This window comes from Dipodomys ordii, unplaced genomic scaffold (genome assembly GCF_000151885.1).
Source record: "Dipodomys ordii isolate 6190 unplaced genomic scaffold, Dord_2.0 Scaffold49, whole genome shotgun sequence".
Classification (NCBI taxonomy): Eukaryota; Metazoa; Chordata; class Mammalia; order Rodentia; family Heteromyidae; genus Dipodomys; species Dipodomys ordii.
Window position 1 is genome coordinate 8,508,995 of NW_012267265.1, and position 26,779 is coordinate 8,535,773.

The window sequence follows — 26,779 nt, forward strand, 5'->3', positions numbered from 1 at the left end:
AGGCTAATGGATATGTAAAAAAAGTTAACTATGAAAGTCTCCATTTTAATTATATGCTCTGAAGTTTGTTTTATTGTATAATTTAACCTATCCAACAGAATAATTTTAAGCCTCAAAATTCCAATAATTTGTTTCATCCATTTTACAGCACTTTGTTGGAAAAAGTGCACTGATTGCCAATGTCTTGTTATCAAATGCTAAAACAGTTTTTAGCATATGCTGATCATTTATTCCAGGCCACTCATTGTTTTTGTGTTTCCTATGTATTAACTCATATAATCCTCACTAAAAAACAAGATAAAGTTGGGAAAGAAATGTTAAGTTTTCTTTCTTCATAAACCTACATAACGATTTGAGATCCACAATACAAATTGGAATTAACACACTAGGGTTTTGTTAGATATCTTAGTATCAAGGCCATTCAGACTCTTATTTTTTGTACTTTTCATTTCTCATCTTCCTCCAGAACACTTAACCATCCCACCTCTGATAGGAACAGAACAAATGCATGTTAGTTCATTTTGACTCATTTGATTAGTTGAGTAGCAAGGTCCTTGTTACAATCAGAATTGGTTTAGCACACAAATAAAATAAAATAAAATAAAATAAAATCCAAAAACAAAAAAAGAATTGGTTTAGCATGACCATCATTCATATTGTGAATACTATAAAAACCAAAAAGCAAGACATACTTAGTATACTCAAAATGGGAATGTTAAGCTGGGAGGTGGTAGCTCACACCTGTAATCCTAGCTACTCAGGAGGCTGAGATCTGAGGATTGTGGTTCAAAGCCAGCCCAAGCAGGAAAGTCCATGAGACTCATCTTCAAGTAAATCATGGAAAAGGCCTGCAGTGGTGCTGTTGCTCAAGTGATAGAGTGCTAGCCTTGAGCAAAAGGAGCTCAGGGTCAGGGCCCAGTCTCAGAGTTCAAGCCTCAGAGCCAGCAGAGAGAGAGACGGGAGGGAGAGGGAGGGAGAATGTTTATTATTTGGCACCAGCATAACACATTTTAACTAAGAGCTTGCAGTCACCCTTTACTGTGGGTGGTGTCAAAAACACTTACTACACGAGCAGAGAGATCTGTGTTTCCTTTACCACAGACAATAAATCTTTAGTGTCTTCTCATGATACGCATGACTCCACTTGCTCTCAAGAGGCACTATATGGCTCTCTGGCCACCTCCCTCACCTTACAAGGTCATTTCTGAGTGATAATACCATTTGTTGAAAAAAAAATAATTCACAATAATTAGCCTGTACTTGGAAGTACTTTGACAGCACATGTTATAAAATGCTAAAGATTAAGATTTCTTCCCCCACATAATGTGTATACACCTTTAATTTTATAAACATGGTCTTATAAAAGATGTCTCTCTTATTTGCTAATATTACATATACTTTATAAATTAATTTTAGCTTTAGAGAAAATAACTGCAGGTTAAGTGATAATCTAAGAATGAAAATTAAGAGATTACCAGTTCACAGTACTCATATTTAACTTGCTAAATCAAAGTGGTTTTTATTTCCCTTGTTGATAAGAAAAGTGTGAAAATTTGTTTCCTTGCTAACCTCGTTTAAAGAGAATCCATGAGTGCACTGACTTAATACTGAGAGGTCTATGTGATAAAACAGCTCAGTCAAGCCTTGCCCAAGTTTCGTGTTATCCTTGGAAAACAGTGCCTCAAATTATTTTCTCTGTTCCCTCATTCAGATAAGAAGTATTAGCTTAAAAAATAAATAAATAAAAATCCTAAAAGACAGTGGATAAGCTCAGAGGAGTTATAATCTTGCACAAAAACCAATCAGCTAGTAAATTAAAAAGCTGATGCGATAGTCAAATCTGAATTTTTGACAATAAAGCTGGAAAAAATCACAAAGCGCATACAAAGCATGTGTTATTCTAAACTTCAAGCACAATTTATTTTTGTTTTCTTAAAATCTTAAATTAAGATACACAGAAATTCAGAAGCACATTTTAGATTAACTCTCCTGAAGAAAATAAATCAAAACAGATGCTTAGGAATAGGAGTCTTAAGCAAAATAAAGACTACACTTGTCTGAAAACATTTTCATTTTCAATCTCTAGGGACAAAGGAATTTCTAAAGTAATTGAATAATATTCAGGATTAAAATGACTTTAATTTCTGATTAAAATCTTTTCTCCATTTTCTTTTCAGTAAGTTGGTGAATCTCCCTTACAGACAAAATGAGAAAGGGAGGTAGGGAGGAGAAGGAGAAGAAAAAGGAGAGGAAAGGAAAGGATGAAGGAGAAGGAGAAAAAGAAGGAAGCAGAGGAGGAAAAGACCTCTAACAATAACCCAAATCTTTGAATTAAAGCAATAGTTTTTAATATGGGCTTTATAAAACTGTGCACATGATTTATAACTTTTTAATTTTACTACTTTCATGAGTCAGCACAATTCTTACTTTCTCTGATCTGTCCTTTTGCTCTCCAGTATTTTTTTTTTCAGTGTGAGAAAAAAAGACTCTAAATCCATTGGTCATGCTTTATGATTCAGAAAAATATTCTCCTTAATAAAATGTCTGGCTAATATTAAAAAACTAAGGAGAAGAGTTCTTTCAGTATGCATGACAAGATGAAAATTAATCAATTTAGCTATAAAATGGATGTGAACACTATATTTAACTAAGAGATAAGCAGAAGACACAAGTACCCATACACTGGATTGGACCACGGGACATAACATGGGTTTGGTACATGATCACATGATGCTTCCATGTCTGGGTGACTAAGAGCTATCAAATGGAGGATGACAGCTAGTAATTATTTTAATTCTGTACATGTTCACCAAAATAAGGATGGCTGGGGTCAAGTGTCAAATGCAAGCCACTAATGATGACAAAACTAGATTCTGAAGCAGCAGCTGCCACAAGGGAGGTGGAGAACCATACTACAACAGTCCTTATGGAGCTCTTTCTGTGGAAGTGTAGGCTTCTATGACAGGTTAAAAGAACTATAAACACCAAGCAATCCACATAGAAACACACAGGCAAAATCTTGTGTCCTCAAAACACCAAGAACTTGGTAGATGAAAAGTTTCTAGTTCCAATGTAAGTGAAAGCCTTGATGAGATCAAATTTTCTCAACTTCCCCTAAAGGAAAACCTCATGCTTATGGGGACTAAATAAGACGTGCAACCGCTGGCCTGTAAAAGGTGTGAAATAAAGTTTAAGTTTTCTCCTAAGACAACTTGTCTCCTGAAAAAAGGTCAAATCTAGGCTAAAACTGTTTTGCTATTAGTAAACCTGTGTCATTCCTACCAAAATTCACTGAAAAGACATCCTTTCACAAATACTGTAACTTGTAAGTGATCATCTGTTATTTCTAAAACAAGATGCACAATGGTTGATTATATTAAACTTTGAATGGTTAAGAAGGAATAAAACAATCATTATATTGAAGTGTCTTCTCTAAATATTCAAAGGTCCAAGAAAGTCCACAGAAACTAGACAACTTCCATTCTTAAAAATATCTCAATGCTTGGACAAATGGGATTGCATAAAGTTGCAGAGCTTCTGCAGGGCAAATGATATAGCTAGCAAGATCAATAGAAAGCCCACGGATTGGGAGAAGATCTTTACTAGCCATACAATGGACAAGGGTCTCATATCTAAAATATACTTGGAACTCAAAAAATTAAATCCCCCAACAACAAATCCTCAAAGAAACAACTGCCCAATAAACAAGTGGGCGAAAGACTTCAAGAGAAACTTCTCTGAAGAAGAAAGAAGGATGGCCAATAGACACATGAAGAAATGTTCAACATCCCTAGCCATAAAAGAAATGCAAATCAAAACAACATTGAGATATTACCTCACTCCAGTTAGAACGGCAAAAATCAAGAACTCTAACAACAACAGATGCTGGAGGGGATGTGGACAGAAAGGAACCTTACTTCATTGTTGGTGGGAATGTAAACTTGTTCAACCACTTTGGAAAGCAGTATGGAGGTTCCTCAAAAGACTTCACATAGAACTCCCCTATGACCCAGCAATCCCACTTTTGGGCATTTACCCAAATGTTTACAAACAAGACCACACTAAAGCTACCAGCACAACAATGTTTATTGCAGCATTATTTACCATAGCTAAGATATGGAACCAACCCAGATGCCCCTCAATAGATGAATGGATCAAGAAAATGTGGTATATATACACAATGGAATTCTATGCCTCCATCAGAAAGAATGACATTGCCCCATTTGTTAGGAAATGGAAAAACTTGGAAAAATTATATTAAGTGAAGTAAGCCAGGCCCAAAGAAACATAGGTCCCATGGTTTCCCTTATTTGTTATATCTAGTATATATATGAGTCAAGTGGAAAAGGTCAGATAATGTGATGTCAGAAAAATGAACCCTTAGATATGTATTTTAATGTTTTTTCTTTCATGCATGTGTTTCTAACGCATTTATAAGATTATCTCTTTGTTGCTTTGTATGTCCCTCCCCCACAGTATAACCCCTGCTTTCACTATATTTGATGTCAGTATAACTTGTGGAGGAGATGGGGAAAAACCAGTTGTTTAAGGATGCAGGTGAACCTGTTGCAACAATGAGAAGTACAAGTTGTCATGTCCAAAACGAGCTTTACAACGTCGGTGCGGGGGGGGGGGGGGGGGGGGGGAAGGAGAAGGAGTGGGGAAGGGATGTGAAGGGTAAACAAAGGAGGAGGCTGCAATGCTTGGTAAGAAATGTATGCATTATCCTGCCCATGTAATTGTAACTCCTGTGTACAGTATGTTCACAAATAAAATTAAATTAAAAAAATATCTCAATGCTCATTAGTTGGGGCATCATCGGTTTACATTCTTTTTAACTAGATGGTTATCCTCAGATGTTTCAGTACTCGAAAGTTATAAAAGTAAAGTAAAAAATTATTTTATGATATTTTTATTAACATTCTTTCTTAGTCTATTTTAACAATATTATTTGTATCATTCCTCTGAAAATAGTCTTTAACATTCATTTTTTCATATATAATTGCTCATAAAACCCTGCAGCCCCTCATTTCTCAGTTATGATCCTCTTTAATTACATGTCTGAGCCTTTTCCATGTTTTAGAAGGAAAGAAAAGACCCATCTCCAGTACCAACCAACACATCTAATCACGTTAAAGGATGAAGGTACTGAATCTGGGCACTGGTGGCTCATGCCTGCAATCATAGCTACTTAGGAGGCTGAGATCTGTAGACAATGATTCAAAACCCATTGAGGCAGAAAAGTCCATAGGTCTCTCATTGTCAATTAACTATGAAAAATCTGGAAGTAGAGCTAAGGCTTAATTGATAGAGCCCTGAGCAAAAAAGCTTAGGGACCCCCACCCCCAGGATCTGAGTTCAAGCCATAGAACCAGCACACAAAAACAAACAAGCAAAAAATAAACAAGTAAACAGCAAGCTTCTGTAAGTAACAATAGCAAGTTATTGGCTCCCAACTTCAGCAAATAACATTTCTTCTTTTCCCTTTCTTCACCCCTCTTCCTACTCCCATTGTTAACTATTCAAAACATGTTTGTGTGTTTCATGCAACCAAAAATGGCAACATACTGCTAAATTGGAGTGAAGATACTATTGAGAGGTTAAAAAATTTGGTTTTTAACCCCCAAGAGAGAAAAATACCTGATGTTAAAGGTAAAGCAGAACTGGTCCTCAGCCCTTTCCACATTTTTTGGTGATCTAAGTAGCCTATCTCATCTGCATATCCAGGAGGGATTTTTCTGCCAAATTCAGTATTTCCAACTCCCTACTAAGCATTTCCAACTCTTTCTTCCAAGCTCAATTGCTTCCTCAGCTGAATTTTGCTTGTTCTGCTTTGAATTTTTGTTGTTGTTTTGGCTTCACTTTATCCCTTATTCTAAATCATGCCAAGATCAGTTTCCTTTGGCTCGTGTCTTTCTAACTGTATACTACCTGTCACTAAACTTTAAGAAAAAGAACAGGGGCTGGGAAAGAGACTTGGTAGTAGAGTGCTTGCCTTGCATGCATGAGGCCCTAGGTTCGATTCCTCAGCACCACATAAACAGAAAAAGCCAGAGGTGGTGTTATGGCTCAAGTGGTAGAGTGCTAGCCTTGAGCTGAAGAGCTGAGGGACAGTGCCCAGGCCCAGAGTTCAAGCCCCATGGCCGGCCAAAAAAAAAAGTAAAAAGAACAACTTGTTATAAATTTTAGAATAAAAATCAATAAAGTATTTATTTCTAATAAGACAGAAACATAGGTTGTTTTTCTTTAGACTTAAGCATGAAAAACTATTGTAATTAATACTTTTTGGATGTTCTTTAGCTAATTATATACACTAATATAGTAGACTCTCCAGAAATAGACAATGTTTAGATTTGTTCTCTATTATTTCCTCACATATAAGTTCCTAAATAACTGAATCACAGTCCCAGAACAAATTCATACTTTTCCACCTTTTCTACCTCTACAAATCCTTCAAGACTCCTTCCTCTGTAAATTCTCACCTCAACCCATTATTTGAAATGTTCTTCTGTAACTCAAACGACAACTAATGCCTACACACTACATTTGGAAATCAATCTAGAAACACTTTTGTGACATGTCTTCTTGAAATGGATTGATATTTAAACAGTTCATTATTTTACTTTTTGTTCCTTTGAAAAGGTGATGAATTTATTGGATAAATATTTTAGAGTCCTCAGACTGCTTGAAAATTGTAATAGTTAAGACAAGATAAAGTTAACTTTATTATTAGCACTTTCATTTCTTAATTCCAGCATACTTTTTAAAATTACTATTATTTTTTCACATGGAGCTTTCAACCAGATGTACATACATATCCATATATACATATATATTTAAATACTCTACTATACATCACTACTTACTCATACATGCAATACTGAGAATTAACGTGAAGCAAAAGTATTTGATCTCTTCAAAATATACTAGTAATACTATTATAGATTTCAAGGTCATCAAATTGTAAGGATATAAATATATGTAAAGAATCCATTTTTTATTATGATTAAGTGATTACATAAATTTCACAAATTTCACAGTATTGTGAGATAGTGATACTCAGTTAAAGACACAAACACATTCTAACCTTCATGGGGCAAATTGTCTTTATCGTGGTCTATAAAGTTTGTGAATTGTATGAGCTTTGACAATACAGATATTTCTTCCACATTGGGTGATATGTACACTTCTTTCCTTTTGCTCAGTGTCAGCTGTTCCCTCTTTCCCACTCATTCTTTCCCTCCCATCACTGCAACTGAGTTGCTTAGTTGGTTTTGATCAATGTTCAGTGCAGCTGATAGGTAATGCTGTTGTATGGTTTCCTGTTTCCCTCTGTTTCTATGTCCTCCTCCTAGTTTCCCTCAGATGTGTACATATATACCATATATGTGATCAGCAGCATGGGGTCATTTAGTAATGATTCAACAAGATGAGTGGAGGTCCTTTGTTTCTTGAGTCCCGTTTTCTTTGTCATATCTCCTCGCATTTTGGATTTAACATCCACATATCAGGGAGACCATGTGCCGTTTGTCTCTCTGCTCTTGGCTTACCTCGCTCAAAATGATTTGCTCTAGTTCCATCCATTTCCCTGCAAATGCCATTATTTTGTCCTTTCTAATGGCTGCATAATATTCCACTGTATATAAGTACCACAGTTTTTGGATCCACTCATCAGTAGTGGGGCATCTGAGTTGTTTCCCTATCTTGGCTATTGTGAACAGTGCTACAATGAACATGGAGGTGGATGTGTCCTTGTATCGTGGTTCATGTTGCTCAGGGTAGATGTTTAGGAGTGGTATGGCTGGGTCATAGGGGAGGTCTATATTAATCTCTAGACTGCTTTTCAAAGTGGTTGTAAAGAATCCATTTTTTATTAAAACACATAAGCATATGTGTATGATTTGCACATAGCATAATAACTTCCAATTTTCTGCATATGGATTATTATTTTACCACACTTAAGATATAATAAAGCATTTTGGTGATAAACTTTTAAAAAAGGAAATTAGAACTCAACTGTAGAATTCACTGTTTTTTTTTTAAATTTTTTCTTGAGTTTTCTTAGCTGTATTTTGGATTATGGTTTTTGAGGCTTTATCTTTCACTCAATAGATTATAATGAATTGACAGCATGTAAGGATTACTTAGTTACCATTAAACTTCAAAAATATATCTATTTCTCTGAAGTAAGTTGGGAGTCAAGTGATAGTTTGTTGCTCACTTTTCTAATTTTACTGACAGAAAATTTTGACCAAAAACTTAGAAAAGGTGAGCAAAATACATGTATTTTCCAATATGCTAAAAAGAATTGTACCATTCATAATTTTTAAAAATTTCACCAGTAATCTTATAAATAAAAAATATCATGTATTATCATCATTACTGCTCATTATCCAAAAAGATTGCAGAAACAAACAGATAATGTCTATAAATGATAAGAAGGCTGGGAATTTGGCTTAGTGGTAGAGTGCTTGCCTAGCATGCATGAAGCACTGAGTTCGATTTTTCAGTACCACATAAACAGAAAAAGTTGGAGATTACAAAACATATTTACTATATATAACTTCAGCTTTCTTAAGGTTCATATAGTTGATATGGATACTATTAATATGTCTTCAATCACATAGATGCCCTTATCATTATTATTAATAACACTAGCCCAATTCCTTTAATAAAGTGAAAGTACCAGGTACTGGTAGCCCATGCGTGTAATCCTAGATACTCAGGAGGCTGAGATCTGAGGATCATGGTTCAAAACCAGCCCTGGCAGGAAAGTCCATGAGACTCTTGTCTCCAATTAAATCACAGAAAAAGACAGAAGTGGAGCTATGGCTCAAGTGGTAAGAGTGCTAGCCTTAAGCAAAAAAGCTCAGGGACAGTGCCCAGGCCCAGAGTTCAAGACTAAGGACCAACAATAAATTAATTAATTAGTTAATTAATTCACTAACTGGTCCTATAAAAATCTTGGAAACTCCGGACTCTTGTGTGTGATGTGAGGAATGCAAGGCCGGGTTTTACACTACAGGACATAGGGTGATAGCACCCAGACTGAAGAAGAGCCATCCTTAGATGCTTAGCCTTCAGTTCCCACTTACATACTAAGGATTTGTCTTAAAAGGAATGACTGGCAGTCTGTTTGCCTCAATTTTTATTAACACACCTGAAGTGATACATTAAAATCCATTTCAGGGTTGTATTTTTGTAGAATGGTGTCAAGCACACTATTTTCAGATAGATCAAAGGGATAAATTTGGCATGTAGAATCAGTTGCTCCATAGATCAAAATGAGGGCTCACCCTCAGAGAGAATGATCTGGGAAATAAACAGTAACAACATAAATTTAACTGACATGATGGTGAAATATACTCAAAAGTAGATTTTGAAGGGGGAATTATAGACGATAAATTGTACAATTGTGTCAATAATATTCCAAACCAAAAGTTATAGCTTTTCTATAGTGAATCTGAGAGATTTGATATGTTGAAAATGTAATTGGAATATGTGAAAAAAAAATCTTAGCAATGAGATCAGACTCTTCCTTTTGGTTTGGTTAAGAACAACAATCTATTTAAACAGTTTAACAATAAGAATAATATACTAATTGACAAAGAACAACCTGTTAACCTATTTGTGTCATTTAATTGTATTATATTTCTATTTTAAAGGAAAGTACATAAGCCTTGTTGTCTTTCTTATACCTTGGCCCTGAATAATATCTAAATAGTACCAAAAAGTAAATATTTTTTCTGAACTGAATATCATTCATTAAATACTCTTTATGATTCACAGTTGCCATGAGATTCCCGAATCACTTCACTATTTTCCATTTACATGTTAGCCTTTTCAATTTTGCTTCATTCTCAATTTTTTTTCATTTCAATGTATGTGCCAATACATTACAACCCAAACTACTGAATTCTAAACTGCTGTGCATTTTCTGTATGATTGATCAGTATATTTTGAGACATAAAACAGAATTTAAATGTTGACTACACTTTACAATACCCTAAGGAAAGTTCCAACAGGTTAATACCACTGACTGCCTACCTTTCTGCATATCTTTCAATTAACCTGAGCTTCCCAAGCCTTGGGTTCTTTGTCTTTAAATGGGGATAAAAATACTTTGGGCCAAGTTGTTTTAAGAATTAAAGTAACAGGTATAAGGTCTCTAAAAGAGTGTACAGCACATATAGCTACTCTGTTACAAGTGATGCACATATCATGTCATTATTGATGATATCCTCAATCATGATAAAAAGATGATGATTTCCCTAGAACTGTATTGTCAAGCAACTTGTCAGTTAAATGTTTGCTCATGTTTTGACTTTTGATCTCTGCCTAAGACACATTACATCATAGTCATTCCTGAATTTAAGTTTCCTGTTTTAAAAATAAAACTAAAGGTTTCTTTGTTTTGGTAGATCCATATACATTCTTCTAATAGTATACTGCCTGCTATTTCTATTCCTATTCTTAATAAAGTATTTATAATCTATGTTTAAAATATTTAGAGCCAAAATTTAAAAAAATATTTAGGGCCTAAGAATTTGTAAAATTATGTCAAGTCAAGATTTTTCTATCAATAAATAATATCTAAAATGTATTTTAATATCCAGTTATCAAGTCATATGAGTCTGATCTAAGAATAAAACTAGAATCCAACTATCCTTCTAGGATTGTTAAAAGCATTCAGAGGCTAGAGGTCAGAGGTTAGACAAGTATTTTTTATCATTTGGTTAGCTTAAGGGAAAAAGGCCACTTAATAAAAGTAGTGTATTTAGCTGATTTAAATCAAAATGATTGATTTTCATTTAACATTTGTCCACCATTATTATCTAAAATCAATTTCAATGTGACCCAATGGGAGAACAATTCCATGTGTCTACCTATATATATTTAATGACAGGAACATATTCATACACCTTCGCTTATAAGAGTTGTGTTCAAATGATTTTGCAGTTGTGACAAAAGGCATCCATATCAGAATGACATATCAGAATGACAATGGAGATAATGTATTAGCACACATTAAAATCTCCTTTTATGCCAAGAAACAGAAGTTTTAGAAAAAAGAGGAACTTTGGTATTAAAATTTAGCTACACTCATCTCTTTAACCTGTGTCCTCTTTACTTTCTTCCATGTATAGGTATTTTCAATTTATAGTGAAGCATAACAGTAGTAAATATCCACCGTAGATCTACCATGGCATTATTATAGTCATTAAATATATTTTAAGATACCGTGATGAATCTATGTCACTTTTAGTTTTAGAATAACTTGTGAAATCTTTGTATATTCATTACTCACAGATTGACTTGTGAAATGTATAATTACTGAAAAGGAGTATACATTAATACAAGCATACTTGAAAATAGCAAACTAATTTTTACCATGATAAATTCTTTGTTCATCAAAGTTAAAGCTTGGTCTTTGAGAAACATGGGTAAGTTCCTTGCAACAGGAAAGGCTCCATCTTTACAAACTCTCTTGGTTGGAATTTGACTTTTTTTAAAAAAGACAAGACTGATAAAATTCTGAGACATTTTTGTGATTATTTATGGCTCTATAAACAAATAAGAAAACCGAGGACCGGTGATATTGGGAAATCTGAGCCAGTTTGAATCCAATTGACGACCCTATAATAGAGTTCTCAAGTCTGCAGTCTCTCAATGCAATTTCTTTCCAAAAGGTGTTTAAGGAATCTAGAAATTGCTTGAACTTTGCTATCCTTTCTACAGTCTTCCTATCCAACTCCTTATCTCTTGCCCCCACTAAGAAAACAACTTGCAATTCCTAGAACAAGTAACATATTCATCTCTTTTGTGCTTTCCCCTATTCTTTTTCTCCAGGGGCACACAACAAAAGGGTAGGGAAGTTGCAGTGTAGGAAGGGACTGAATGACAACAGCTGGATGCAAAGGTCCCTAGGTACTACCTATGAGCTTTCTGTGGAAATTACTGCCACTTAGGAATAGCAGGTTTTACTTACAGTTGTGTGCAAAGCTAAATTAAATACTACTGTAGAATAATATACACACATTGTGAATACTGGCCAAAACAATTTATAAAAATGTAAATACAAAATTGAAATACTCAAAGCATTTGCTTGCCTGTACAGTCACTCTACTTCACTCATTTATTCACAAGAAAGTGCAATACAGTAAAATGACAGCCTAAAATAATGTATCACTCAACCAATAGAAATAAAAATTCTGCCTTTGAATCCAGATTCTACAACTTATCAGCAATAAAACCTTGAAGAAACCCAGGCACTGGTGGGTCACACCTGTAATCCTAGCTACTCAAGAGGCTGAGATCTGAGGATCGCTGTTCAAAGCCAGCCCGGGCAGGAAAGTCCGTGAGACTCTTATCTCCAATAAACCACCAGAAAACTAGAAGTGGCATTGTGGCTCAAGCATTAGAGTGCTTGCCTTGACCTAAAGAGCATAGGGACAGCGCCTAAGCCCAGAGTTCAAGCCCCACAACCAGCAGGGCGGGGCGGAAACTTGAAGAATGCCACAAACCTCTCAGAGTTTTCTAAAAATGAAAATGATACCTAAATCTTACCCCATAGAGACAAAAATGGAATATCATAACTGGGCATACTTAAGACAACCGTTAATTAACAAGTGATGAATCAATCTGAGTTCTAAATCATTCTTCTATAAAGTCCCACCCTTTCATAAATTATGAGTTCCCTCAACAAATGGAACCCGGTACCACCTCTCTTTCAATATATAAACAGCCCTTCATATACACACTGCATACACACATATGCACATATGTGCACTGTAAACATATTAGAACATAGCTCTCTTTAACTATAACTGAGAAGCAAGGAAGCAAACCTTAATAAAATCAGGAAACATCCAAAGCCACCAATTCTTTTTTTTTTGTTGTATATACCAGTCCTTAGGCTTGAACTCAAGGCCTGGGCACTATCTCTGAGCTTTTTTGCTCAAGGTGAATGCTCTATCATTTGAGCCACACCTCCACTTCCAGCTTATGAAGTTTAAGGATTTTCCTGCTTAGGCTGGCTTACAATCATGATCCTCAGGTCTCAGCCTCCTGAATAGGCATGAGACACTGGTGAGTCACTGGTGCCCTGTTGGAAGACACTAATTCTTCACTATTCTAAAATGATCCTAAGCTGGTGTTCCAAAAAAAGGTGAAATGTTTTAGCGGGACAAAGTGTTCATTTTCCCATGAATCCACTTGAACACTTCAGTCATCAGATCTACTGTGTCACAATTTTTATAATTCACTTATGAATTATAATGAACCCTAATAAGAGGTAATATAAAATATATATATACATATATATATACTGATGTATAGCTCAGCTACAAAGAGAAACATTACTGTTACAAATCTGCTTGAGAAGCTTCCAAGAGAATAATTCTAATTTTCTTTGGATGTTATCACTATAGCCCAGCTCAAAGCTTTTACTGGCTTTCTGTAGCCTGTAAAATAAATCTAAACTCTTGACAGCTGCAGTCTTCTGTATCTCAATAATTAGTTAATATATGAAAAATAAACAGGTGGGTGAAATAAACATATGATTTCACTTTTATGTTTTATTATTAATATTAAAGCAAATTATAAAAGGAAGACACTGCTACAAAAAAGAAGTATATCGCGAAGTCAAATATGTGATTATAAATTTGCAGACAATAATATTCAAACTATCAACAACACTACCTTGAAACTGAAAGTTAGCTCATTTCAGAAGTATTGTGTGAAAATTAAAATAATTCTGTATGTTGTTTTTTTATTAGAGTTCTAAGAGTAGTATGAAGTATAAAACTGAAAATATGTTTTTGAAAATGTTAGCCTTATTTTTAAAAATAATTTTGGCAGCCAAATTACTTATGATCACAGAATTCATAGTAATTTCATATTGAAAAGTGTCGCATCATTGTACTACACACTTAACAGTAAAGAGAGATTAATGACAAATATGATCACATCAGCCACATAAGAAGAGGAAAATGATTTTTTAAGATAGCTTAACCTGTTTATTTCTGAGTGATTAAGACTTCAATAGTGGAATATGCAACCTTAAATACAAAATTTATAGTTTATTATTTAAATAAACACTTCCTATAGCCTGCAAATTTTTTCAGAGAAATAATACTCTTCCTACTTTTCATCTCTTTTTTTTTCAAATTTTTTATTCTCTTTCCCTTATTCTACCACTTGATTTTCCTTCTATTACAGCCTAAAATCTGACATTTCCCCTTCAGTGAAATAGTTTGTATGCTGGTAAACATGAAAGCAATATTATTCAGATTTACTGCAACTGCTGTACCTAGGGATTTCATTTGGATTTATTATTACTTGTCTATCACTTTTAACTGCCTGACAGTAACTGTCAAAAGGTGAAGACTTGAATATTAACCCAGGGGAATGTTTGAAAGATATATATGAAAATATTTGTGTAAGATGAACATACACACACACACACACACACACACACACACCTACACATACACTTCTATACTCCTCTCCCTCCTAAAATTCTTATCTCATAAAAGGTCACGTCGTGCTGAAGAAGTACAAACAGTGTACTACAGGCTTAACTTCACTATTAATAACTCAGACTGAAAACTCTTGACAATTAATTAAGATTAATGACAGCAGTCATTCCCTTTTCCCCAATGTAGAAACAGTCCTCTCATTTCCTCAAACTTCAACCTGTCTACTATTTCATATTCATTTCAGGCTTTGAAAACAGAGGTCCTGAAAGTAATCCTGGTATTTGTTGCTTTTTGTAGCTGAGATTAACATTAGCAAATTTACACTCAACAGCTCAGACAGACGCCCTACTTTAGGCCATTAATGGAAAAAGAACTAATCTAGTTAAGAGTATAGGGCTAGTTCATAAATCTGGTTTCAGAGGACATTTAAAGCTACCACACCTCTTCTGAAAAATAGGATCTGAATTAAATTGCCAACCTTCTTCTCACTGTTTAGAGGAAAGAGCATTTCTGTAAGTTGTATGAATGGGATCCTTGGAGTTAACATAAAATAAATGAGTAGGTAAGAGACCGAGTACCATTAAATTATATGGCTTGTTTGAAGATTATTCTTGCTCACAGCTGCTGCTCTACCACTGTAGCCACCTTGAACCACCTATGCCTGGCCACTGAAATCTTTTCTTGGCTCGTGTATGCAATAAAGATCTATTTAAAAATAAATTAGAGGGGGCTGGGAAGGTGGCTCAGTGGTAGAGCTCTTGCCTTGCATGCATGAGGCCCTGGGTTCGATTCCTCAGCACCACATAAGCAGAAAAAAAAAGCCGGAAGTGGCGCTGTGGCTCAAATGGTAGAGCGCTAGCCTTTAGCTGAAGAGCTGAGGGACAGCGCCCAGACCCAGAGTTCAGGCCCCACGACTGGACCCAACATAAATAAATAAATAAATAAGAAACATTCAATTTTGAGCAAAAATAAGCATATCCTAATAAGTAAAATAAAAATACAAATAACAAGCCTTTATTCAGAATTCAAGTAGTCATGATTAGAAATTTAAAAAAATGCTTAATAGTTATGATATACCTTTAAAAAGTGACAAATTCTAGCCCATATAAAAATCATTCTTATGTATGAACATTTTTTGCCATATCTTAATAGAAAATAATTCAGTTACTAAACTTTATAAGCATATTGTCTTAATTTTCTTAGCTCCTTAGTTTCAAGCATCATGAAGATAAAAATAATCACAACAGAAACATTTAAATTCTTCAAAGTCAAATCACTAAGATCTAATTCATTTAATTATCAGTCACTCATTTTTTTCTTAATTATACTAAAACTAAATAGGGTATTATTTATATATGCAATTTTAGGGCTGATGACATTGCTCAATGGTAGCTAGAATAACTGCGTAGCTAGCATGAAACCTTGAGTTCAAATTCCATTACCATAAAAAGAAAGTGTTTCCGCAACTTTGCTCCTTGAATCAATATTGCTGAAATAAGACACTACACCCAGAATCAGAACTTTGGAATCTTGCCTCTGCTCATCAGATTGTGGGAACCACAATGAAGTGCGTACATCTACTGGGCCTCAGCTTAAATACATCAGGTAAATACATGCTAGAACAAATGACTGAAAAGGGCATTATATAAAACGAAGGCCGTAAAGCCATCCCACAAGGACCACGGTTAAGTCCAGTTAAATACAGATAATATGGTGACAACAGGGCATCCAAGTGGAAAATCATGCATGCTCTCAGAGATATGCAAGTAGGAGTCAGGAGGGAGGACAGAACTGCTGAAGAGTGAAGTGTTTAATGATGATAATAGTGTAGTGAGAGCCTCTGGTGTTCTCTAGGGGAAAGTGGGATGTGAGAACCATATCAGGGGTTAGGCCTTAGGAATCCATCTATGTTAGGAGAGCAAAGAAGGAAGAGAAACAAGAAAGACTAAGGGAGAGAAATTTCTCTTTACGATGGAACTTTAAAATCTGCTAAATAAATAAAATATTAAATAAAATATGCTATTTGAATTTTTACTGAAGTATGTTTTGCAGACTTACAAGCTGCCACCAAACTAAATAAAAACCATGTATGTATGTGTCTGTGTCAAATCTTTACTAGAGTAGATATTAAAGCTATATGAATAAAATATATTGGATTCATAATAGACTGCTAACAAATCATTAGTGCCAGCAAATGGCTCTAGTAGAATATTTATTTCAATTGAGGAATTTTAGAAAAATGGTTAGAAATCTCCATTTATTATTCAAAACAAAATAGCAGAGCAGGTGCTGGTGGCTCATGACTGTAATCCAACTACTCAAGTGGCTGAGTTCTGAGGGTCACAATTCAAAGCCAGCCCAGGCAGAAAAGTCCATGAGACTCTTATTTCCAGTTAAACAGCAAAAAAAAAAAAAAAGCCAGAAGTGGGTCAAGTGGTAAGAGTCCTAGCCTTTAATTAAAAAGCTCAGGGACAGCACTCATATATATGAAATATATATTCCACCCATCTACATATGAACCAATATTGCTGGCTATAAATTTGGTAATGTCTACATGCATTGAGCTTCAGGAAAAAAATCCTGAACAACTTAAGTTAACTTGTATTTAAAAAAATATTCTTTCAGTATGCTTGAAGATGACAAAAATATTTTATTTATAAAATTAAGTGATATTTACTCTAAGATAATATTTTTGTATCATGATTATCAAAAGATTTCTGGACTATTTTAACCAAGATGTTTTTTATCTAACTTAGAAGTTAATACATAAAATGTGTCATGATGTTACTAAGTAGCAATAATAACTTTATGGGAAAATCAGTTATATATCCACATTCTATTTATATGATTTTAAAAAATAATCTTTTTTGGTAGTTTTAGTGTCTGCATTTTGCATATTCTGCATTTCATTCAGGGAACCAGACTGAGTTAATACTTTTGCCAGCTTATGTGCATAATTTTAAAAGTTTTATTTAAGCTAAGAAAGCATTCTTAAGCAATCTCTTTCATGAATTTGTTATTTTCTACTGAAATAGACATTAGTTGATGACATACTCAATGAGAAGATACATCCCATGGTGTGAATATGTTTTCACTAAGCATGATATATACACATATTTATGTATACACTATCCTAGTCAGTGGATTGTAGAAATAACATGTTTATTACATGGATTATTCAAATATGTACAAACCAAATTATTTCAAATAAGCAGGATAAAATGATATTTTAAAGATGCCTTAAAATTTAGAGTCAACAGCTAACAAAAGGGAAAGCTACTAGCAGCAATGTATAAAATAAGAGTCTGGTAACATCTAACCAGTATTCTCATATCATAATTGGCATAAAGGAGGATAATACATTTCAGATTTCATGAAAATCAAAAATAAATATTAAACTTAACATTTGTATACTTCCTCTGCTCTCTCATTTTAGTATTAAAAAGACAGTATAAAAATGTATGTTAGCTGTGAGCAAGTGGCTCATGCCTGTAATCCTAGCTATTCAGGAGGCTGAGATCTGAGGATCATGGTTGAGCACCAGGCGGGGCAGGAAAATCTGTGAGACTCTGAATTTCAATTAACTCACCAGAAAACCAGAAATGAAGCTATGGCTCAAAGTGGTGGAGCATTAGACTTGAGCAAAAGAACTCGGGGACAGCACCCAGGCCCTAAGTTCAAGCCCCATAACTGACAAAAAAGAAAAAAAGAAAAGAAAAGAAAGAAAGAAAAGAAAAAAAGCAAAAAACATTATGCCACTCTCTGTACAAGAAGACCTACCCAGACTACCCAGACCTTAGAGTCCCTAATATTTTTGCAAAGTTTAGCTATATGACCCAAAATATTTAGACTGAATCTAAAGACTAAAATTCAGAATGTAATTCTTTTAAAGCAATTAACATTTTTAATGTATTTGTTGCAATTCTGGAGATGGAGCTGAGGGCCTTAGGTATAATAACCAAGTGGGCTACTACTGATATACATCCACAGACCTCCAATTTTTAATGACTTAAGAGATGCTATTAAGTAACTCAGACTATCAAATAATGTAATATAAAAATTAAAAGAATGTTTTCCCAGACTGAAATTTGAACTCAGAATTTTCAGTTGTTAGCCAAGTGCTCTACTACTTGAGCTGGGCCTCTAGAACAAGAAACTTGAAAAAATATTTAGAGGAAGAATGCAGTCACTAACAGGGTAATTCCAGGTATTAAAAGCATTCAGATAATAGATCACTTAACTCCAGGCTCCAAACTGCTCTAAAAAACCTTTACAAGTGATTTACAGCCTACAAATATGGTGGTTCAGAACATAAGGTCAGGTGCTGAAAACCTCTGCTATCAGGCTGGGGTTTTTTTGTTTTGTTTTGTTTTTTGTTTGTTTGGTTTTGTTTTTTTTCAATTTGAGGATGAAGTGGTTTAAGAGTGCTGAGCACTGGGTGACCTAAGCACAAAGGAGTTGGGAGTAATCCTTGGAAAGTTTGGAATCATTGAGGGAATTGTCATTATACAGTGGCTTTTAGAGTGCCTCCCCGCTGTAATCCTAGCTACTCAAGATACTTTGATCTGAAGATCTCTGTTCAAAGGCAGCCCAAGCAGGAAAGTCCTTGAGACCCAATTAACCACCAAAAAGCTTGTAATGGAGCTAAGGCTCAAGTAGTAGAGCACTAGCCTTGAGAAAGAAAGAAAAGACAGAGAGAAAGAAACAATCAGGCAGAAAGACAGGAAGGCAGGTAGGCAGGAAAAAAGGCAGGCAGGAAAGAAGGCAGGAAGGCAGAAAGGAAAAAGAAAGCAATCAGGGGCAGTGTCCAGAGCCCAAGTTCAAGCCCCAGGACCTCACCAAAAGAAAAAAAAAAGCCAGTTTGTTTGTTTTGAGCATGAGAATTCAGAAGTAGAGCTGACAAAGATAGGAATGCAAATGTAGGAGTCCATGATGGAAACTAGAAGTAATGCCTAAATTATTTGCTTTGGGAGTGGTCAGGCTTCTCCAGTGTCTTCTAAATGAATTTGTGCTACCTATGCTCACAGATCCGTTTTGTTTTGCCATATAGACTTCAATAAATTTAAATCTTGGAAGGTTTTAGATATTGTGCTCTGTTACAATGGAATTTTTGAAAAAGCAGATGTCATCATTCATTTCAAAGAATGCAGAACGCATCTGCATAGCTAACAAAAGCTCTCTCCGTGTAATATGGATAGCTTAATTGAAAACTCACTGTGCACTTAATGCTGCTTAGTTCACCACTGACTGACAGAAACTGGGCCACACATTAGTATCTATCCCAAGGCCACAGTGCTCCCTGGCTATTTTCTGGTCCAAAGCCTACCTTTCAGCCTGCAGTCCTTCTTCATGTCACCATGCTCTCTCACAACAGTCATGCATCTACTGCATGGGACAAGTAGCCTAACATTTATGAATGATAGTAATTCACCTTATCATAGAATCTTTATGTTCTTACCTTGTCCTGGAGCTTTTGCTTACCAGACTGCTATTTTAATTGATTCTATTGTCCTATGTGTATCATGCCCAATTACTGAGTTTTTTGCAAGCTTTTCAGGGAAAATAAAATAAATTCATGAGTTGAATGCGGTGAGGAAAGAGCGGAGAAGCGAAGAAACTTCCCCCAAAGAAAAGTACTTGTTTTATTTTAGGTTTATAATTTTAATTTGGCATCTAACTACAAGTAAAGAAGCCTTTATAAATAACTAACAGGTTGAAGTGAATGTAATTTCCAGATTAGCATATGTGTATATATATATATTCATATATATATATATATATCCACCTGAAAATACATCTCTAATGATATATCCATTGGAATAAGAGATTCTATAAATTTAAAAGCAAATAAACAGTGGCAAAAAAACAACAACTCCAGTGGCTGCACTTTACTGCTGTTTACTAGGATATTTCTATCGACAAACTGTTCATTGTGGAATGAGGAACTGCTGTCTGAAGGTTAACATAACCTCAATTACAGCCAAGAAGGCCCTTCGAGATTTAATTGGCTTGTGGAACAACTCCAAAACCAGGGCGGCGCTTTCTTCTTTCTTTGCTTTTCTGCTGCTCTAACTCGCTTTTCAATTTTTTTTTAAAAAGGAAAATGCATGGTAATGCATCATTTATAAATTACCTTGTTTGAAAAAAAAAAGCTCACACACACACACACACAGCTTTGAAAACCAAACAAACTCCTGCTGTGGTCTGGGGCATGTTTGATGGAGGCCCTTCAAAAGAGTCCACTGCTTAATGGAGGCTGTTTACGTGGAGACTTGGATCTGTACCTGCTGTCCCCTGTCACTCCCTGGAAACTGGGCGGCAGATGTTGCAGCGTGAAGGTGTCTCTGAAGTGGCTTTCTGTCCTCCTCTCCCCACCGCAACGGAGTCAAATTGCATCAGATCTCTTATTTGTGCCTAAGGCATGTTTGGGAGCGCAGCTGTGTCCACCCCCGATCCTACCTTTGGTGTTTCAGGCCTGCAGGCAGCGTGTGGGAGACCCAAAGCTCCTGGAGCTCTCAACCACCTCTGCCCGCAGCGCACTCAGTCGCGGCGCGCACCGGGGAGGCCCGCAGCCGCCGCCGCAAACAGATGTTGGCGACAACCTGCGAGCGCGCACCTGGGCGCGCGGCCTCACCTGGCGCAAGGCGCTGAAACATTCATGACCCGGAGGAGCTCCCGCCACCATCAAAGCCCCGAGCCCCGACGCAGAGCCAGCCTGCAGACCCCAGCACCTCGGTGGGAGCCAACCATGGCCGGGACCGGGCTTTGATACTTCCTGCCTGAACTCCAATTCCTTGATCAAGGATTTGAATTCAGCAGTGAGTTCTGGCATAAAGGAGCCCCGCGCGGCCCCTTGAGCCATTAAAGGGGAGCATGTGGTTTGAAATGCATGGTGGCTGGTGGCAAGGCTTGCCTGGTAAATGTGTGTGACTCCAGGTTTAGATCTGTGTGTGCTGATTTGTTTATGAAACCAGACTCTCAGGAGGCAGGATGTGCAGTAAACAATTTATAACCCAATGACAAGATTTTTTCTTTTTTCTAAAGTAGAAAGCCTGCTGTAGAGCAGGTAGAGGGTTGTGTTATTTGGAACTATTAGTCACAGCTGGAAAAATAATTGTGGTTTTATTGTCTCTGGAGAAAAATAACTTTTTTGTTTGTTTTGTTTTGTTTTTTGGCTTTTTTTCTTTCTATATAAGGATGTAACTGTTCCTATACAACTCAGACATGAAAAAAGTATTCTCATTTGTGTCTTAGCAGTGTAAAACTCACCACATCCATTTCTAACAATAACAAAGTTTCCAAGCCTTCTTAATTGTTACAAAGTAGGAATTGCTTTAACACACACATCTCCTAGACCAATACAAATATTTCACAAAGAAGTATAATTAAACGTAAATATTGCACAGAAAGCGAATTCACAGAATCATTCAAAAGATTCTTGTCATGCAATTCTAGCATATATTCTTTGGGAAAGTCCAAGTTGTGGTTCTACATTTGCATGGGAATGGGGTAACTGTACTGGTACTACTTACCATAAATAAACAAAGCTTATTGCCTAGGTTGAATTAATTCAAGTGCTAACATTCTTAATAATGGTTGTGAAATGCAGAAAAACAAGAGGGGAGATAAAGAAGAGCAAAGATTTCTCAAGTTGTCTAAAGTGAAAAATTGTATACTCATGACCTTGGTCAAAAAATTATATATATACAACACTAACAACAATTTGCAGCAAAAGGGCACTCATGCTATACATACCTAAACAAATAATTTTGTGGGTAGCTAGATTAAATAAATCTACTTTATACTTTCAGTTCAGTGAGAAATCTTATAACATATATAAAATATCCTTGTGATGATAGGGAAAACTGAGGTTGCATTGTTGGATGGGTTTTCAGCTTTAACCCAGTGCTTTCAATTAATTGTGGAATGTCACCGATTGAAAGATTTCCCTGAGGTGCCATACTGAGTTTTAACAGTGACTTGAGATATGAGAAAAAAATTCAGGTGACAAAATGTGGGGAGCAGTAAACCTATAAAGAATAGATATGATGGTGAAAGTGTAAAAGTGCATCAGGCACACATCAAATAATAGATATTTAATTAAAAAACAAAGCAATTAATTGAAAGAACTATTGATAGTATGACACCAAATTTTGTGTCCCACATCTAAGGACAAATAAAAAACAAATCGCATAAATGTAAAACTGAAAAAGAATAATTTCTTAGTGAATCTCACACAATAAAACCCTATCATCTTTTATCTATAACTTGGAATCTGAAGTCTTTCAAAGATTTATCTTAAGTCTGTCACCAAAATACATTTGGAAGCAAAACCTAAACTGAATTAAGATTTTTTTTCAGCCTCAATCATCTTGTAATAATTAACATATGAATACTAACAAGAGCAAAATGTCAAAGCAATGTCATTAGAAAATGATGTTTTATGACTGCTACTAAATGCTAGAAGAAAGACTTTAGCTCCTAGTTGCCCATCTGTTGTTCCCACCACATAAAAGCTCAAAAGATGTCTTCAAAGTCAAATGCTGAAGCAATGAATGAGCTTATTAAAGTGTGCGTACATGATTTTTGTTCATCACTTGAATGATGAAAATTTATTCTAATAAGACAGAATGTAGTAAATACTCTATGTAATGGTGATTTGCAGTAGACAATGCTAATCCCGCTGCTCTTTCCAACCTCATCCCCATAAACAAACCTCATCTCCTTCCTGAGGTCGCATCAAGGACACCCGGTCGTATTGTCTCCTCAACAAAGCCCAGAGCGCATCTAGACGGCCCTAAAAGGAAATGAGGTTTGTGAATTCCCAGAGAGTGACATCAGCTTCTACTTTAACAAAATAAAGAAGTTAAGCACATTAAAAACTTGTGCAAGCTCTTAGTCTGAAAACTATAAAATGAGTCATTGGATCTACTTTAGTCCTCTTTGAAATTTTGGGAAGTGTAGGAGGCAGGAATTGGGCTATAAAAGCTATAGTTGCTCTAGGAGGTTTAAGTTCAATGACACAAGTACATCTGGACAAGTACCTTAATTGGCGTGTACCACTTTGTCTGAGGAGGTTGGTGTGTAGATTTGGGCCGAGGTGGTTTGGGCCTGATGGGCTCCTCTTCTTCTTCAGGAACCGTCACCACAGCATTTTTGGCTCTTTCTAGTCTTGCTCCTTCCTCAGTAGAGCCTTTATCACCCCAGCGAACCTTTCAAATCAAGAGAACGCTGCTATTAGAAGAACAGCTCCTATTAGGTTGGCTTTTTGACCCTTGCGTAAGAAGATGGGTAGGTAGACTAACTCCTAACTTATCTTCTCCTGAGATTTAATAGTTTTCATTTCTTTTCTTTCCTTTCTTCTTTTTTTCTTTCAGTGTGCTGTCCCTGAGCTATTTTGCTCAAGGCTAGAGCTCTACCACTTGAGACAACTCTATTTCTGGCTTTTAAAAAATGTTCTTAATTGTAAAAATACTATACAGAGGGGTTACAGTTACATGAGTAAGGTAATGAGTACATTTCCTATGGAGCATTGTTACCTCCTCCCTTGTTTTTCCCCTACCATCCCTTCCTTCCCCACTTCCCCAAACTCTTCCCCCCACCCCAAAGTTGTAAAGTTCGTTTGTAAAGTTGTTACAATGGGTCAACCTGTATCCTTATTTAAGCATTTTGTTATTTCCCTTCCCCTCCCCAAATTAGAAAAATGTATATATACGATGCAGGGCACCGGAATCAAATACAGTGACAACAGGGGTTATTCCATGGGGAAAGAACATACAAGAGAAACAAACAAAAAATCACATAGTACATTTTAAATACATTAAAAACAATAGCAAGAAAGACAAAACTACTTGTGTCCCTATCTTGGGGTTAATTTTGCTTAACAACATCTTATATGGTCATATGTACATAGCTTTTGATGTTTTCTGCTTGTGTTAGACATATACAGTGCATTGGAGATAAGAGTCTCATGAGCTTTCCTTCCCAAGCTGGTATCAAACCACAAATCTCAGATCTCAGCCTCCTGAGTAGCTAGGATTATAGGCATGAACCACTTTCCTTCCAAAGCTGGTATCAAACCACAAACCTCAGATCTCAGCCTCCTAAGTGGCTAGGATTATAGGCATGAACCACTTTCTTACACTCCAACCAGAAGCAAAGAAATAGGCAGTCCTACCCCGGTCAATCCAAAGACGGCAGAGATAGGTGAAGCTCTAAGAAATATATAAAAAAGACCTGTCCAGGGTCCACTAAGATACCACATATTAATGATTTATAGAAAAGAAAAAAGTAAAGCCTTATAACCATTTTAATGACTTCAATTGGCAGATAGGGATACAGGTGATTACTGTTCATAGAAAACTATTCCTGGGTGTTTTTTTTTTTTAATAAGGCTTGGCTAGATGTTTTTATCTTTTTTTAACTACAATTTTAGAATAGGCTTTCAATTTCAAGTGGACCCCATTGAGTCATGAAAATGTATCTGTATATTTCAGTGTGATCAATGGTACTAGAATGTTCTTTATGAGGTTGTTAAAGTTGTCTTAAACACCATTAAACCTTTAGAGCTTGACAGTTGGCTTTCCTTCCAGAAAAAATGACCTTCTCTTTCAAATCACCGTGTCTTTATCTAGATAAACTAACATTTGTAAAAATCTTTAGACAAAGCTAAATTAAGTTACAAACTCTAAAATTTATTCAGGACACATCACTCCCAGTTAAAGAGTTGTAATTTTTAAGGAGACAAAGCAAAAATCGAAACAGAAGAGGATAGACAGTAAAATAAACATGAATGTCCTAAGTTAGGGAAGTAATTCAGAATAGAAATGTAAGTAGAGAAAATTTAGATCCATTCAGAACTAACAGATTTTAACATATACAGGTCTCGAGGCTCTCACTATGTGATACCATAGATAGTATGGTAAGTACATTTATTTTCCAAGTATAACTGGCATTTGATAACTGATTAAAAAGAAATTTGGAAGCTAGCTGAACTCCAGTTTGACCCAATGTGACTTCTCTAGGGTCTATACTTGTGAATATGGTTGCTGAGGCTTAATTAAATAAATTCATTAGCATTAGTTCATGAAGAAATTGATTCATTACCACAAATACTACTTTCTAGAAATTTCCTGTAACTCTTAAAAGCAATCATGTACATGCATGCATATAAATTTAAGTATGTAGATTGTTTAAAAGGACAAAAGAATAACAAGATGAATTGCTAAAGGAAATCTTAGCAGGATTTATACATCTAGCATTTTAGCATGGAAAAAAATAGCAGCTGTAAGCTTGATAGCTAAATTCTTCTAAGTCTACTTGGCTTCCATTATTAACAATTGAGATTCCATAATTTCTAGAGCATATTTGGATACCTTCTTTTCTGGAGTATCCAGAAAAGAAACAAAAACAGTTTTACGAGGATTTGGCAAAACCACACATTTGAAGCCGTTAAGGATTAGCTGTACTAACAGCTGTTATTAACATCAGCTCAGTTCCAGCTTCCTGAAAAATCTCATTACCATAGTACTTAGATGAATATTTAATTTAAAAGAAGAGTAGGAGAAAAATTCTAGGTAAAAGTTATAATCCTAAAAGTAAGTTCAATTATGAACATTTGTTCTGTAAGTCAGATGATCTCATAATTTCTACACTTTGACTTTCTCCAATTTATTTCTTGTAAAGTGAAGTACGCCATCACTTGGAATAGTTATCCTTTAAAACAAATTAAGTTTTGAACGTTTCCCTTTCTAAGTTCATGTAAACATGAATTTACTTAAAAGAAAGCTCAATGCTATTTAATTCTCTGTTGCATCTTTATGTATATTTTATATACATATTTTATATTCCCCTTTGAAATTTCTTTGTCATTTTGCTTTGTCATTTTCTGCTCATTCTCAATTCTCTGTCATTAATGGAATAGACAATATGGCCCAAATCACTCAAGAGACCCAGATACGTTGAAAATTGACTGAGTATTCTTTTCTCAAAGTCTCTTTAACTGAAAAAGGATGGGTGGGCAATATAATTTCACATATTAGAAGTCAATAACTTTTGAAAATTGAATTCAACTACTTGGGAATATGCATATGCTCTTTCTTTTTGTTTTGTCAGCATAAACCAATTCTTTAGGAATTGGTCCAGGATTCCCCCAAAGGTCCACTTGTTAAAGGCTTGGTCTTTAGCTGGTGATAATGGATACTGGAATCTTTAAGGGGTGGAACTTAGCAGGAGGTCGTAGGTTATTGAGAGTGCCATCAAAGGGGATTGTAACACACTGGTCTAGCTTTTTGCTTCCC

The 26,779-nt window shown here is 35.5% G+C and overlaps 1 protein-coding gene across 1 annotated transcript in view; it reads right to left on the reverse strand.

Moving 5' to 3' along the window:
• Antxr2 (anthrax toxin receptor 2) overlaps nucleotides 1-26,779 on the reverse strand; it is a 130,469-nt gene that overhangs the window by 28,871 nt on the left and 74,819 nt on the right. Inside the window, exons 15-16 of the mRNA XM_013020236.1 lie at nucleotides 23,525-23,692; nucleotides 23,197-23,277 (exon numbers count right to left, since the gene is read on the reverse strand). Of these exons, the coding sequence (XP_012875690.1) occupies nucleotides 23,197-23,277; nucleotides 23,525-23,692 (249 nt within the window). The remainder of the gene's footprint in view (nucleotides 1-23,196; nucleotides 23,278-23,524; nucleotides 23,693-26,779) is intronic.